This window comes from Pleurodeles waltl, chromosome 9 (assembly GCF_031143425.1).
Source record: "Pleurodeles waltl isolate 20211129_DDA chromosome 9, aPleWal1.hap1.20221129, whole genome shotgun sequence".
In the NCBI taxonomy this organism is placed as follows: Eukaryota; Metazoa; Chordata; class Amphibia; order Caudata; family Salamandridae; genus Pleurodeles; species Pleurodeles waltl.
In genome coordinates, this window is record NC_090448.1 from 789,809,514 (window position 1) to 789,827,174 (window position 17,661).

Consider the following 17,661-nt stretch of genomic DNA (forward strand, 5'->3'; position numbering starts at 1 on the left):
GCGCCGGCAGTGAAAAAGTGGGACAGGAATTACAGGGGCGTAATTTCTTCCTTGCAGCCTAGAAATGTCTCTCGGCAATGTGTTCACTGCTACAGGGCTAAGCAGCATAGAAACTTCTGCGACATTCTTTAATTCACACAGTGAAAGATGTATTCCATGCAGTGATGAGTGAGAAAGAAAGGTCTGGGAATGTTCTTTACTGCGTGCAGTGATGCGTGTGATAGACGCCTTGAGCGCCTCGGGAATTCTTTAATCCACGAAAGCAAAGACGGACAGAAAGGTCTGCGGATGTTATTTATTCCATGCAGTGTGATGGAAGCTTACAGTGCCTCTCGGTGTTTTTAATACCATGAATGATATAGAAAGGCCATGGAATCTTCTTTATGCCGTGCGGTGACACAGGGTGATAGAAGCCTAGAGTACCTCGGGTTTGCTTTAATCCACGAGTGATGCACAAAGAAGCAAAGAAGGACAGAAAGGTCGGGGGAAGCCATTCATTCCGTGCAGTGTTAGTGTGATGGAAGCTTGCAGTTCCTAGACGGTGTTTTTTACGCCATGAATGATGTATAAGGGACAGAAAGTTCTGGGGATGTCATTTATTCCGTGCAGTAATGCAATGCGATGGAAGCGTACAGTTCCTCTGGGTGTTTTTTTTATTTCACGAGGGATGCATAAAGGATCGAATGTTTTGGGGATGTCATCAATTCCATGCAGTGTTACAGTGCGATGGAAGCGTACAGTGCCCCATGGTGTTTTCTGGCCCATATGCATTCTTCGTGGAATAAAAAAAGTCTTCGGATGTCCTTTATTCCGTGCAGTGTTACAGTGTGACGGAAGCGTACAGTGCCATTGATGTTTTTCATTCCATGAAAGATGCACATGGGACAGTAAGGTCTTAGGATGTCCTTTCTTCCGTGCAGTGTTACAGTGTGATGGGAGCGTACAGTGCCATTGGTGTTTTTGTTCCATTAATGATGCACAAAGGACAGGAAGGTATGAGGATGTCCTTTCTTCCGTGCAGTGTTAGTGTGATGGAAGCTTACAGTGCTTATTAGTGTTTTTGTTCCATGAATGATGCACAAAGGACAGAAAGGCCATGGAATCTTCTTTATTCCATGCAGTGTTACAGTGTGATGGGAGCGTACAGTGCCATTGGTGTTTTTGTTCCATTAATGACGCACAAAGGACAGGAAGGTATGAGGATGTCCTTTCTTCCGTGCAGTGTTACAGTGTGATGGAAGCGTACAGTGCTCATTGGTGTTTTTGTTCCATTGATGATGCACAAAGGACAGAAAGGTATGAGGATGTCCTTTATTCCGTGCAGCAATGCACTGTGGTGGAAGCTTACAGTGCCCAGTGGTGTTTTATATTCCATGAAGGATGCACAAAAGAACAGAAAGGTCATGGAAACTTCTTTTTTCCGCAGTGATCCACAGTGATGGAAGCCTAGAGCACCTCGTCTTTGCTTTAATCCATGAACGATGCACAAAGAGGCAAAGGAGGACAGAACGTTCTTGGCATGTCCTTTATTCCATGCAATGTTACAGTGCGGTAGAAGCCCAGGGTACATTTTATTCCACGTATGACACACAATGACAAAGTCCAGAAAGGTCTATGCATGTTCTTTATTACGTGCAATGCGAAAGTAATGCCTGGGGTATTTTTTAATTCAGTCCCAGAATGCAGTGTAAAAGAATAATAAACATAACTAGGGCTGCTATTTAGCCCATGTTGTGATGCAGAGTGAAAGAAACGCCCGACCAAATTATTTATTCCCTTCAGTGATACATGGCGAAGGACAGAACCGGTTGAACCCCTTTATTCCTTACAGTGTCTGTGGAGGAGAAAGCTACAAAATGGTGACAATTCTGTTGAGAATATAGCGACACCAGTCCAGATGTGCTGGGATGTTCAGAGTAACAACAAATCTTCCAACATAAGGATTTTCAGCCTTAACCTTGATTCCAATCTGTCTTGGAGGATTCCAAGGTCAATAGAGCACTGGCCGGAGACAGATCAAAGAGCATCAGACCCCCCCTTTATTCTTGTTAAATAGAATGAGAAAATTCGCTAATGCAAACCACATGGCTCAGCAACCCAAATACCAGTTGTGAAACAGCAAATGGGTTCCCATGGTTACCTAAAGTTGAGTGCCAAACACTCCTTCCAGAATGTGGCTAGAAGTGATCTGGACTGATAGACGTGTTCGGGGGCAGACATTGGCTACTGTATTAACAGTTTTATAGTTGCACTCTTGAAACACCCAGGATACTAACCCATGAAGCCAATTCTAGGATCCTCAGATATCTAGGGCACAGGTTTTTGCGAAGGATGCTGGGCTGGAATACACTGGGAGGTTCGATGCTTTAATACTGTCACCATTTAAAAGAACTGTAAATTACCAGGTGTAGCTTCCAACTTATTTAAAGTTGCTCATTTTATTCATGAAAAGTCAAGGTGGTACCGGCGGACTTGCACTCATGATCAAGGACGTCAGCTGCAAGCATATAACTTACCAAGCCATCATGGCAGCATACATTTCGTCTAGATGTTGGGTGTGTGAAATGAGAGGGAGAAGGAAGGCGACAGTGAACGGTAGCTTGAGTGACAGTTTGTTGCTCTGACCCCTGTCTGCGTAACGGCAACAACGATACTGGAGAAAGCCGATAGGTCGTCACAGCTGTCCAAGGCAATGCAGGATGTGTTCTTGGTTGGCACAGGGTCCACATGTTCCTGGAAAAGTAATTCACCTACTAGCTAACTGTCTCCCAGATATGTGCAACAGAGTGGACTTTCCTGACTCAACAGTAGTCTATGCGGGTCCATAATGTGTAATCTGTAGTAGTTTATATTTCCTGGTGTAAATGTCTTTCAGGCGCCGAACTGCTCCTTTGGCGTTCTAAGTTCCATATAGAGACATATGTTTTATAAAGACATCGAAACACCTTTGATACTCTTTATTCACTGCAGTGGTGCATTAATACATAAGCCAAGTTGGTGTTCCTTATCCAGCCAATGATAGCAAGAATGAAGGAAAGACGTGTCTGTCAGTGCTCTTCAGATCATTTAATGATAAAGTAAGAAATAAAAATCTGTGTGTGTTTTTATGTTTTATAGTAAAACGGTGAGAAATAAATTTCTGGGAATGTTCTTTAATTCATGCAGTGAGAAATAAATGAGTGGGCACATTCTTCAATTCATGCAGTGAAACAGTGAGAACAAAATATGTGGTATATCCCTGAATTCATGTAGTGAGAAATAAAAATGTGGCTATAGTCTTCAAATCATGAATCAATACAGTGAGTAAGAAGGTTGCAGGTATGTATATTCTTCATTTCATAGAGTGATAAGGTGAGCAATAAATACGAGTTACGTTATTGAATTCATGCAGAGAGAAATAAGGATGTGGGTATATTCTTTAATTCATGCAGCGATACTGTGAAAAAGGTTGTGGGTGTTCAATTCATGCAGTGAGAAAGAAATGTGTTACATTCTTGAATTCCTGCAGTGAGAAATACGTGTGGGTATATTCTTCAATTCCTCCAGTGATACAGTAAGAATTAACTGCCAGGGGGGTGATATATATTCGTTGCTGAAATGCAGCGAGAAGGAAATATCCGTGATGTTCTTTAATCCTTAGAAAAACCCCTCAACATTTTTTATTTCATATATATTGAAATGGATATTTAGTTGCAGGTTCTGTTTCACAAAGTGTAAGAAAAAGCAAGTAAATAAGATAACTGTTCAGAAAAAAATATATACCTGGTATATTAACAAAAGAAAAACAAATGAATGAGACGGTAATTAAAAAATTTTTTTTTTAAAAATCATCAACATATTAAAAAGTACAAATGGCACTGTACATAAAAAACAAGTGTGATTAAAACTCCTGAAGTTACACAGAAGCATTTGGATGATAGAATTTTGTAAAGGAATTAAAAAAAAAAAAAAAATATATATATATATATATATATATATATATATATATATATATATATATATATATATCAAACCAAAACCCTTTCAGGGATAGAGCGCCGCATAAATTATGCAAAAAACAAAGGAGAACTCTGGGAAGTTCCCAATTTTAGGTGGAGAGCTGCTCTAGTAAGGAGCACCCTGCAACACCAGCGACACTCTAGATTTGCTCACCTCAAATGTCTGCTTATCTAGCAAAGTCTTTAAGCATAGGATTAGCACAGTGCTATCCTCGCCGAGCTAGATAGTGACAAAGTCTTTTGCCATTTGTACAGCACAAGGTGCTCCCTTGTGTCTGGACAAAGCTATACTCCTCTGAAGAGCTCTAATGAGAGCGAAACACGTGTCAGGGGTTGCTTTACTCATTCCAGGTTGGCCTGGATGGTATTTGACCAGTCCAAAGCTGTAATACTGTGCCTGGAGTGGTAAATGGCTTTTGTCATTTTACAGCTCGGCAAGGATGACACTATGTCAATCCTATGCTTAAAGATTTTGCTGTACAAATGGCAAAAGACTTTGTCACTATCTAGCTCGGCGAGGATAGCACTGTGCTAATCCTATGCTTAAAGACTTTGCTAGATAAGCAGACATTTGAGGTGAGCAAATCTAGAGTGTCGCTGGTGTTGCAGGGTGCTCCTTACTAGAGCAGCTCTCCACCTAAAATTGGGAACTTCCCAGAGTTCTCCTTTGTTTTTTGCATAATTTATGCGGCGCTCTATCCCTGAAAGGGTTTTGGTTTGACTTATACTGGGTGCTCCCTTGTGTCTGGACAAAGCTATACTCCTCTGAAGAGCTCTAATGAGAGCGAAACACGTGTCAGGGGTTGCTTTACTCATTCCAGGTTGGCCTGGATGGTATTTGACCAGTCCAAAGCTGTAATACTGTGCCTGGAGTGGTAAATGGCTTTTGTCATTTTACAGCTCGGCAAGGATGACACTATGTCAATCCTATGCTTAAAGATTTTGCTGTACAAATGGCAAAAGACTTTGTCACTATCTAGCTCGGCGAGGATAGCACTGTGCTAATCCTATGCTTAAAGACTTTGCTAGATAAGCAGACATTTGAGGTGAGCAAATCTAGAGTGTCGCTGGTGTTGCAGGGTGCTCCTTACTAGAGCAGCTCTCCACCTAAAATTGGGAACTTCCCAGAGTTCTCCTTTGTTTTTTGCATAATTTATGCGGCGCTCTATCCCTGAAAGGGTTTTGGTTTGACTTATACTGGGTGCTCCCTTGTGTCTGGACAAAGCTATACTCCTCTGAAGAGCTCTAATGAGAGCGAAACACGTGTCAGGGGTTGCTTTACTCATTCCAGGTTGGCCTGGATGGTATTTGACCAGTCCAAAGCTGTAATACTGTGCCTGGAGTGGTAAATGGCTTTTGTCATTTTACAGCTCGGCAAGGATGACACTATGTCAATCCTATGCTTAAAGATTTTGCTGTACAAATGGCAAAAGACTTTGTCACTATCTAGCTCGGCGAGGATAGCACTGTGCTAATCCTATGCTTAAAGACTTTGCTAGATAAGCAGACATTTGAGGTGAGCAAATCTAGAGTGTCGCTGGTGTTGCAGGGTGCTCCTTACTAGAGCAGCTCTCCACCTAAAATTGGGAACTTCCCAGAGTTCTCCTTTGTTTTTTTGCATATATATATATATATATATATATATATATATATATATATATATATATGCCTTACAAATTTAATAAGCTTCCTGATAAACTAGTGATCCTTCAGGGGAAAGCAGTACTTGGTAGCTCCATGGGCGGTCCCTGTGTTTGACACAATTAATCATACCCGCAAATGTTTTTTCCTTAAATCAAATTCGGCATCTTCGAAGGAAGACATCTATTAGTCAGTCAAGTTTCGTCACGTAATACTATCAAAAAATGTATGAGAGTGTGGTTGAGTCCCCGTTTTTGACAATTTATTCTAAAGCTTCGCCCAGTTTACTTTGTAGTGTAGTCGATGTGGTCTACATAGAGCGGGAGGGTTTTTCTTTATGCTGTGCTATAGTGTTAAAAGAGGCTGGAAAGAGTTGTGGGGCTTTTTAGAGGCTAAGCCTCCAGACAGTGCAAGTTATCTAGTGGCAAAAGATATATTGTGGGCTTACCAGCAACATACAGAAGCTTCGAGCCCACCCAGTGCTTACTGGTTGGCTTTGAGGTCACTCTCATTTGCATGCTCTTTATTCAGTGCTGGTTTGTGTCCCAGGTTGTCTGTCTGTGTTTGTACCTACCATGGAGCATAGCCTCTTTGCCATCCATCCTGACTAGCTGGTTGCTATACTTCCAGTGCTCAGTCTTTTATTTTTAAGCACTTCCATTGAGATCAAGTGTTTTCCAGCCACCCCCCATGTGCTTTTGTTTCTGCCCAAACATGTTGCTCTCTCATTCATGTGCTTATCAGCACCCATTTGCACTCATGTTACTCACTTGTTCGTGTCCCCAGTGCTTAACATGGCCCTTCTCTCTTGTGTTTCTCCCTTCATTTAGCTTCTCTCTGCTGCCGTCTTGCTTCACCCATGCCCCCTCCATAGAACCTGCTTTGTCAAGTTTTTTTTTTTTTCCAAAAGCGTCTTCACACAACATTTTAGAAAAGGCACATTCACTATATGTTGCCTTTAGCACAGCATAAAGAAAAACCCTCCCGCTCTATGTAGACTACATCGACCACACTACAAAGTAAACTGGGCGAAGCTTTAGAATAAATTGTCAAAAACGGGGACTCAACCACACTCTCATACATTTTTTTATAGTATTACGTGACGAAACTTGACTGACTAATAGATGTCTTCCTTCGAAGAGGCCGAATTTGATTTAAGGGAAAAGCATTTGCGGGTATGATGAATTGTGTCAAACACAGGGACCGCCCATGGAGCTACCAAGTACTGCTTTTCCCTGAAGGATCACCAGTTTATCAGGAAGCTTATGAAATTTGTAAGACTCATATTTTAAAAAAAATATATATATATATATATATATATATATATATATATATATATATATATATATATATACACACACACACATACACACACACACACACACACACACCTATCTCTATGCAGTTACAAATTTATGCGGCAGAGGCATCATCATACTGTGATTATTTTATTTATCCATCTGCCCAAGCCAGCAGCAGTACGACTGCCTGAGATTTCAGGGCACTCACAAGACATTGTAAAGCTGTTAAAGAGTCTTAAATGACAGCTCATTTACGGTGTTTGGTTTTCCTCGGCAGTAGCACAGATGAGAGGGGGACATTTATGAGGAAGGTACTTCAGTCCCAGCATCTTCCTATTCCATCATTAAATTTAGACTTTGGAGTGCAATTTTGTGTTCAAGAGCAGTATGGGATGCTCAGGCTCTAATATACATGGACTGTTAGGTCTGGCTTGACAGTGCAACTGTTGCCTGACAGAGTGAACAAAAGAGAGCTTTAAGAGTACTACTGAGAGAGGGCTTAGACTCCACCTGGAGTACAGAATTTGACTGGGCTGAATTGGTGTATTTTCATTAGAAAGACTACTTGTATTGCAGATTTTGGCTTGTGGCACAGCTTACACAGCAGAACTGAGCTGATTATGGCAGAAGGCCAGTGATCATAACTATAGGCCTGATCTGTTTACTAAGAAATCTTATATTAAAGGCATTAGGCCTAACGTATTTACTGTTGAAAACGTATGTTAACATCAATAAGTGTGAATTTTGTATAACTTTCTATTTGTATGACTCTGTATTGGCTAGTTGCCTTGTGGAAAAGCTTACACTCAAAACTGTAGGCCTGTGTTAGTTACTGAAATGAGCCTTAGGCCTGATTGGTTCACGGGGAAATGTTATGTCTAATGCCTAGGTCTCTCTGCTTGTTATGAAACGTTGTGACAAAGGCAGTTGGTCTAGCTTCATTGTGAAAAGCATTAGTTACAGCATGTATGCCTCCAACAGCTGAGTTACAGGCTATGCACATATATTGTTGTATGTATGTATTCTCTCACAGACTGCCAATTTAGGCAAGGGTTTTGGCAATGCCCACTCACTCTGACAAACTCTAACGGGTTTCAATGTGATTATTCTCATTATACCCTACTGAAAGGGATTGTCTACTGTTTTGAAAGTTGTAATTTCACTGCATATTTGTAACTTTGTAAGTAGATTATTGATGGTTGCCATGCCAGTTTATGTGCACTTGAATAGGCTGGGGTTGGAAAAGGTGTAAATAGAATGGTAAACACTTCATCACTTAATTGGGAAAGGTTGTGGTATATTTCATAGGTTTGATCTGTTTGTTAAGAAACATTGTGACTAAGCTAGTGTACCTGACCTCTACTGTGTATAGGGTCAAGCCACCGGTGAAGGCTAGTCACCTCATCTGTTCACTGGGAAAAGTTATATCAGATTCCTTAGGTATGGTCTGCTGGTAATGAAAGCCTATGACAAAGCAAGTAGATCTTACTTACTTATTGTGAAAAGGATGTGTTTAAGCCAATAGGCTTTCAAGTGTTGGCTGCTGTTACACTGTGGTAAAGTCTACAGGCAGGTATTTAGATACATGGAATCTCACAGATTACAGTAGTAGGGTAGAGCTTTGGTGACCCACCGAACAAACCACAGAGACAGACAATTTGCACTATGGCAGTCCTTATTAGGCTATATTAAAAGAGGTTTCATTCTGCTGTAACAACTGTATTTTGTTCATATGTCTAATTTCATTACAATATATCTGATGGATGCGTTGTGGGAAGACTTATGACCAACACAGTAGGTCTGAGTTGGTTCTGGTGACAGTACAATGATAAAGGATGTAGGCCTGATTGTTTAGAATGAACTTACAAAAAAAAAAAAAAAAAAAAGTCGGAATGCCTGACATATTGGTTATAAAAAACTTATATTAGAGGCATTTAAGAGTGGATTGTTATATGGAATCGCACAGATTTCAGTAGTAGGCTAGAGTTTTGGTGTTTGTTATCCTTCTGACAAACCATAGGTATAGAGGATTTTCACTGTCATAATATTTGTTAGGCCCTCTTAGGAGATGCAGTATTTTGCTTTTGCCAGCTGCAATCCTATACACTATGTTATGACTATATCTGATGGCCGCCTTGTGGGAAAGATTATGCTCAGTACATGAGGCCTCAGTTGGTTATTGTGAAAAGCCAGTAGTAACAACTACAGATCTGATTGGTTCACTAGGAAAAAAATATTCCCAGTGCCATAGGTATTATCTGTTTATTATAAAGGTATGATCTATGTAACGGGCCTAACTTATTGTGTAAAACACACGTTAAAGACAATAGGCATTTGGGGACGATTGTCTTTTCTGCCATTTGCCTGAGAATTATTTACACTCTGCGTCCATAAATGACAGTGTACTTAATAGAGGAATGGATCAGTGCAAGTGTCACTGGCTCACTTTCCCTGTAAATTATGGCATTTTCAGATCACGTGTACATTCACTTGAAAGTGAGTATGCTTTTGTGTCAGGGCTGGTTGGCCTGTCTTCTAGTTTTCAATCTTCTCCTTTTATAGTTAGCATTTTACTTATTTGCTTCTCCTCTTTTTAGCTTAATGTTTCTGAAGAGAATAGCACAGCTCTCTAGGCAGTGGTAACGTGCTGCTCATTAATCTGCAGTGGACTCCATCCCTTGTGGCCACTTCCTCTAAACCAGGACCGCTGCTGCCCATAGTGCAGAACTGGTTTGCTAAGATGGACAGCATGTTGGTTCTAAATGTTGCACCATGATGAAACTTTAAACCAAGAGAATATTTAAAATACCTCTGCAAGGCGGACACCTGATGTTTTTTCGTTATATGCAAGCATTTGCCCACTGTTTTGACAGCAGCATGTTTTCATTTTTCTACTTCAATTGCTTTACTTTATCTTGTATACTTTGTTGAGTTTGTGTGTTTTACTGAAGTTGTGTCAGAGTGTGTATACAAGAATGAGTCAATGGATGTATGCATGAGCAAAAGGGTGAGCGATAGAGCGCATGTATGACGGCTTGGGTGCCTAAACAAATTAGTGACAGAAAAGGCACTTTCACCCAGAAGCTAGACCTATTGCCAATGCTCGTTTGCAGCGCTGTGAAACGGAGAGAAGGAAACCGAAAAACGCCGCATGGTGTACTTCCCAACGAGATAGAAAAGAGGGAGGTATGAAAATGACCGAACTGTTGTCAATTCACCAAGAGCCCATCGAATTAAAACGGGGGCGGCCTTCATTCCTTGTGATAAATACAGCAAGGTAGAGGCGAAGGCACACATTACGATATCGATTAAACGCAGGACGGACGTGCTACAGCGCACAGCACCGCCCCCACCCCCCTCCACCCGCGGTCTCTGGTTCTGCGCAGGCTTTAGAAAACCTCGGCTCTCCGACCCTCAAGGCGGAGGTATTCATGTAGTAGAATTCCATGTTCGCTCGCTCGCTATTTATATACGTTGTCTGCGGAGAAGGAAAAGCAGTGGCACACGCCCAGTCCCCACCCCAGTCCGAGAGTGACAAGCACGGGTGGAGGAGTCCTTGACCCTTCTAGCGTAAGAACCCCAGGGAACCCACAATCACGAATATCGATCAGCCCCAAGGACATCCGAGAGGCATTACTGAAAGGGGCAGGCGTCCTCCGGGGACACGGGCGTAGCTCCGGGGCATAGGGATGGCGCAAAGCCCACTAGGACCCACATGCCCAGATCTGCACAGATCCTGGTATTGGAGCCGCTGTACTAATGTGAACCGGCGGCGGTCCCATGCACCCGCGTGTTCTAATATTTGAGCCGTGCACACCTCTGCAACAGAGCAGAGGACCTGACTTGCACAGCCCAACTACTGCAGTACTGGGAGACACACACAGCTCTGTTAACTGTGCTTGCCCCTAGTGGCCTTGGGAGGATGTGCTTTGGTGTCATGCATGCACAGCGGATACTGGTCGAACCATGACACAGCAACCATGGGTAGATGCAGATGCCTACCATCTTTGGAGCCACCGCATAGTGTATACCACACTGAACATGGGGGGGAGAGAAAACACCCACATGCGAAGGGTGTCAACTGTGGGCAGTGCAATCTTCCATTAATCTCCTGTCTTCACTTTAGCAATCCACTGGTTTAACCATTCATTATACAATTACCCACGGTTTATGCTGTTAGGAGTCCAGCTAGGATTGGACCATTACACGAAGCCATAATATATGCTCTGACAGGTCCATCACAGAAGAATATCCATTACAGTATCAGCCTTAGTAGGACTCAGCTCAATAGTGGCTGGGAGCATCACCTTATGAACAGAGATTACGTAGGCAGCCCATAAAAGGAAGCATTGTCAACCGGTCCCCTTATGAACAGAGATTACGTAGGCAGCCCATAAAAGGAAGCATTGTCAACCGGTCCCCTTATGAACAAAGATTACGTAGGCAGCCCATAAAAGGAAGCATTGTCAACCGGTCCACAAGAATTGGCATCATACAACAGGCCACAGGAGCTGGCCAAAGAGCAACCCATAGCCACCTTTTAATGGTGCATTGGATATATTACAGATAGTGTGCCATGGTGCGAGTGCAGTTTTATATGGACACCTACCAGGGGTTTGACATCATGTTAGTTCACTTAAGCAGAACCCTGACTGCGCATGTGCTTTGCAAATTTAACAAAGAACTAGATGTTACTACAAGCAGAAACGTGCATCTTTGTGATTGAAGATGAATGTTTGCATTGTTCAGCATTCCACCCATCATCTGTTCTTTTTGCTTAAGTATGCTTCATGGCATAATTCTACACCCCTTTAAAAACACAATGCAACAACTGTGCTGTCACTGTTGCACTTACATTAAAAACATACCCACCCAAAGATTAACCCAGGAGTATATATTATTAACCACCCATTGGTTAATATTTCAAATACAAATAAAAGTCACTCCCTCTATATTCACCATTCTAGCCAGAAGCATGCAACCACAATTTCCATCAAATAGCCATGTTCATATGCCCATAAACATCCATATGTTCACTAACCATCAAATTTCCAGAGTGACAATAAAATGCCAGCACGCCTATCACACGTCATCCAAACACAAACAATAGTTACCTGTTCACAACAAATATAATACAGACACCATATGCCAACACCTTGACTGTGAAGACCCACATAAGCATCATGTAACAATCACTACAAAAAAAACTTGAGCATTTACATACACCCTTCCAAACATAAATCCTTTTCTCAAACACTTTAAACCACACTTGACTAATAGGAGGGGTGCCGTAGGCATCATTGTATACACACAGACAGCTAACTATAAACTAAAACAGCTATCATCGTCCAGACAGATGGCCATCCAAATCTAACATCACTCACCAGAATCTACAGGACACAAGCGTAATGCACCCATAGAGACACTACTTAACAATGCTCTACAGTGTCATTTAAATACAATACTGAGTCAATCAAACATTTAACCATATTTAAAAAAAGGTGTGCAATGCGCATAATTTTAAGTTTCCTCAGGTCATATCAGTGGCTGCAACATGGTGGAGCGGAGGCACTTGGGAAAAGTCTTTACTTTGTATGGAAAAGCCACCATGAACATATTACTCAACCTTTACTCCCCTTTCACCATTATTTGGTGAATGGACATGGCAGACAATAAATAAAGGCTCAGATGGCTCATGATATAATTTGCCTGGCATATCAACAAAGAGTTTAGCTATTCTCTTGCCCAACCGCCACCTGAAAGGGAGCTAAATCAATACTGGCTTGGGGTAAAGCAACACAATGGGCACAGGTGATGGAAAGCAATATGGAGAAGAACATGGGTGAACACAAGAGGGAGGAAGGCAGGGCGAAACAGACAACGGAGAGCAACATGGAGTGCAGGGATAGAGTCGCACAACAGGGAGACCCTCAAAAACATTCACTCTAATAACGTGCTGCACACAAAAAAAAAAATGTAGTGGTTGAAAAGCAAGCAGTGAAATTATAAATGCCAGTCAAAGAGATTGTAAAAAGAGACAATGCTCCAACATAGAAGCAAAGAAGACTGACAAGCTAGAACAGGAATAAGCAGGCAAATATGAGCGACAAGGAAAGCCAATCAATGTTAATCAACAGGCAAGCTCTAAGCGCCTCTATTGCCATTCAACAGAGAGCCCATGAGCTGTCTACTATGCTTGACCTAATAAGGCAGATCATAAAGTGTCAACCTGACTAAACAGTAGTCACTTAGCTCCCTTCAGATATCGTGCATTCAAAGCTGCCTTCAAACCTATAGTTTGCTGCACTCGCAGCCACTGGGGGTTCTGCTACAAAGCAGGTATGGTCCAAAACCATTCAAGCTCGCCAGTTTTTGAGAAGCCATAAACTCCATTACTGCTTTGGCTGCATGCCCAAACAAACCACAGTGCAACTTGGCCCTGATGTGATCGAGGCCAGACTACGGAAATAGTCATAAAATATGAAAGGTTTTTCATTTTAATACTTTGGGTGGGAACAACGTGGGAGCATTGGGAGGGCAAAAAGGTTGAAATTAAATCTTTGACCAGTGTCATTGCCTTGCTGACTCCCTCTACCACTAAATCACTGCACTTCATTAATCTACACATAACTGTTAAAAATGCTATTATGCTACACTGGGTTTCTGCTTGCTTCACATACTCGGCCTACTACTCTGCAAGCCCTCTCAAATGGTGGCAGCAATTCTCTCTCTAACCAGGATTCATGTTCCCCTTAATTTCCACCTTCTAAACTAAGATCAATGCTGGAACACAGCACCAGCCTGACAAAAACGAAGACACAATAGAAGCATTACTAGACAGGTGTCTCAGTTCAGATTCAGAACACCAAACACAAAGCAAATGACGTTGCAGTGCCATGACCAACAACTACTAAAGCCTTAAGTGACTCAGCATCTTCAAAAAGCGCACAGCAGAGAAGCCAGAATGAAACGTGTCAGTAGCTCATCGAATACAAAATATAAGCAAGCACTGTGCTGACTAGGGCTTAAGAATTTCACGTATAGGTTGGACTGGAGAATGTTTAACTTAGTGCTAGAGTTCATTATCTTCCGTTTTGCTCAATTATTCTTGCTAAAGTCAATCCCAGAGGAAAGAACACCCGACCCAAGCAACAGAAAAGAGAAATTATATAACGGTGCAGTCCAACAGCTTAAAAGCACATTTCTGAGTGTGTGCAAGTGTTTTGCAGCTCTTCAGCAGTCCACCCAGATGCTCGAGGATAAATTTAACATACACGAGAAGGTGATAACTGGAGGCAAATATGCACACGAATACTTTAGCGTAATCACTGGCATAACTTTCAGTGCACACGTGCAAAATGTACAATCCACACGTTCATCAGATTAAGTGAATCCGCGTAGGTATGTGCAGCACAACTATTAAGCCAAAATGTAGGAACATCATTGCCAATAGAGGGCGCTACCTGCACAATGCACTGCCAAAGTGAAGCCACAATCAGGAGGTATCACTGTATGAACAGCTCACTTTCCCACTAGACCTTTTAGTGCAAGCTCTCCCCTCGTGAAACGCACATGTATGTTAAAACGGTGTTTGCAGTGATCTTGAGCAAACCACCATCTGGTAAGTACTGATTGTTAGCCCTTTTGTCAAGCCTTTCTCTGTCACGCAAGATCTGTTGACAGTATGTTGATACTGACACTTACCTGCTGACAGACGATATGTGGGCAACATCATTAGCATTCATCCCTATAAAATCCGCAATCACAAGGTAAAAATTGACATATACAGTAGCCACTTTATGTCCCTGATTTTAGGGTGACGCGGCGTCCCGGATTTCTGGCTTTAAGAATTGCATTTTTTTTATGTTCTTAGTGCCTCTGCTGTAATTCTATGCTGATGAGCACTGTCATTCTGCGTGCTAGGTTGAAGTAACATGGCAGTCCCTTTTCTATGTTTATTAAATGTCCCCGTTTTAACTCTAAAATTCTGGGCACCCCACTGATTCACACTACTATGAACCCCGAAAACAAACCAGCAGTAATGAACGCCACCTAGCTGAGCCTTCTGATTTCCACAAGCCAATTCCAGAATTCCATATATGGTGTTAAATCTCGTTTGTATCCGCGAATGCATATTTGCTCCTTTATGAAAACACGCACGATGTGTTTTCTGACAAACCAAGCGCAAAATAAATGACCACATAGGCTCGCGTATTGGTAGTGCTGAAATGTTAGTGAAACCTAACTGCTACGCATTATTCAGCACTCACGGGCCAAATCGGCATGTGGGTGCTGCATCCAAACTGCCTGCTTCTATTACTTGGCTCAACCTGCTCTTAAGGGAAGTTTCCTTCCACGAGTAATGTTGTATAGCAATAGTACTTCTGGGCGTTAAGCACACTGCCAAGCGAGAGGAGCGCCCGGTACCCCTCAGGTCAATGGCGTAACGGGAAATTATGGGACCCCCGCAGAAATGTGCCGAGAGGCCCATGGGTCTTACGTTTATTCCTTTCCCCCAGGCTCAATGGCGGCCCCTAAAGACCCCCGCCCCAAACACGTCGCAGAGGTAGCAGGGGTCTGTGTAATACCCCTGCCTCGATTTTCTCCAGTGGGTAGATAAAAAAAAAAAAAAAGTATGCTTTAGACACAAAGACGAGTACACTGAGAAGAGAATGTGGCATAATGCCCAGAGCTGCCGACTTTGGAACCAGGCTCGAGTCTCGGCATCGACTCAACATCCTGCTATTCTGGGCAAACCACTTTATCTCCCCATGCCTACCAGAAAATGAATATAAAACTTCAAAAAGAAATACAACTGGTGTCTCACCGCTAGCGATCAGGGTAGGACTACTCTTTAAAATGTACACCAGCAGATCTCTTAACCTTCCGCCTCTCAGGCCTCTCCTTACCTTGGGATCTTTCTCATAGTAGTACTGCTGGGTGCGGATCCACCTTCCCACCAGGTGATCGCGCACAGTGTGTGCTAGGGCGAAGTAGTAGTCGCGAGGGGTGGCTACGTTGCGGTCTTTCACCAAGGTGAAATGCAGGTGCCTATTGAAGTTCTTCTTCAGGTCGGTCACGTTCTCCACACCTGCCAGGCCGCGCACACTGATCTGCTTGCGCTTCTCTTGGTCAGTCAGAGGCCGCGACATGGTGCTGGAGAGGGGAAGGACACGGAGGCAGAGGTAAAGCGACGGCAACGGAGGCGCAAGAAGCTGACAGGAGAGACTGGGAGCGAAGGGTCTAATGAATAACCCCGGTCCTGCAAGCTTGTCCAATTACAGCACAGGCTGCTGTAGGACAGCCAACTCTAGCCAATCAGCACTAAGCCCCGCCTGCAAACACTCAGGTCAGACCCAGCCCTGCAAGCAGCAGGTCCAAACAAATAACAAGCGTTCCTTGCACACTGTCCTCCAATCACGGACTAGCTTTGTTGCACTCCCTGACCAATGACAACCTAGGTGAAACCTAGTAATGACCAGCAGAAGCAGGCACCGGAAAGGTCAGGACAACTGCAACAGATATATACGCACACATCTCCGATCAGTATGAACAAATGGTTCGACATAACAGGTGGCCATATCTGGCCGTTCAGAAATCTGCTTCCACCCAGACGAGGGAGCAGCAACCAATAACAGTCGTAGTTATTACGGGAAATCAGCAATTCAGTAGCGCTCACTCTAACACTTAAGCCCACGCTCTCTTGTCCAAAAGAAATAATTTCTATGTCCACGCCTCCCGAATATTTGAGCCCGTTTTGACTTTTTCCAACGCTACACTATCAAGCCATGCCGTTTCCAAACAATTTATTTGGAGTCCCTAGCAACTGCGGTCGCTTGGGCGAAAGAGAAGCCTTAACAAGTGTACCCGCGTCTCACTAAAACGAACTAAAGCGGTATAGGTGTGACCAGCCCCGAATCCCAGTCGTGACAGAAATTGAAATATGGCAGTTATCATCAACATAAACGAATTTTCTACAGATTTGCTGAATAAAAAAATATCCTGTGACAAAAAGTTTCCATTCAGCGGGGAACACGCCTTCAGGCCCCTTTAAATCTTGGATACGCGAGTGCGCAGGCGCCGTCGCTCACCGGTTTATGTTCTCAGTTGCTTGAGGTCCCTGTCCGATGTCAGCCAATCCGCTTTCAGCACTCATCATCTTTTTCAACCAGACACAAACGACCTCTGAAGGTCGTTTCAGTTCCGATCCCAAACAAGTGAAGCTATTTAAACACCATCCCTAGGTTAAAAAAGAAATAAAACCGACTTGTACGTGAGGAATAAGAACTGTGCATGTTGTCTTGAGAAAAATAGGCTAAAATATTTTTTTTAACCCCTTCGCTGACAGGCCTTTTCCCCCTCCTCTGCCAGGCCTTTTTTTGGGCTATTTGGTGCAGTTCGCTCTTAGGCCCTCATAACTTTTTGTCCACATAAGCTAGCCAAGCCAAAATTGCGTCCTTTTTTTTCAAAATCCTAGGGATTCTAGAGGTACACAGACTTTGGGGGTTCCCCTGAAGGAGGCCAATAAATTAGCCAAAATACAGTGAAAATTGCTGTTTTTTTTTCCACCTCAATTTCATTTTATTTTTCTTCCAGTTGTTATTTTCTGTAGGAAACCCTTGTAGGATCTACACCAATTACCCCTTGCTGAATTCAGAATGTTGTCTACTTTTCAGAAATCTTTAGGTTTCTGGGATCCAGCATTGGTTTCACGCCCATTT

At 42.8% G+C, this 17,661-nt stretch overlaps 1 protein-coding gene across 1 annotated transcript in view; it reads right to left on the minus strand.

Annotated features, from left to right (window-relative positions):
* The window catches only part of PYGM (glycogen phosphorylase, muscle associated), a 152,604-nt gene extending 135,593 nt beyond the window's left edge, over window positions 1-17,011 (minus strand). The window contains exon 1 of the mRNA XM_069208006.1: window positions 15,850-17,011. Within this exon, the coding sequence (XP_069064107.1) occupies window positions 15,850-16,092 (243 nt within the window). The 5' untranslated portion in view covers window positions 16,093-17,011. The remainder of the gene's footprint in view (window positions 1-15,849) is intronic.
* Window positions 17,012-17,661: the final 650 nt, after the last annotated feature.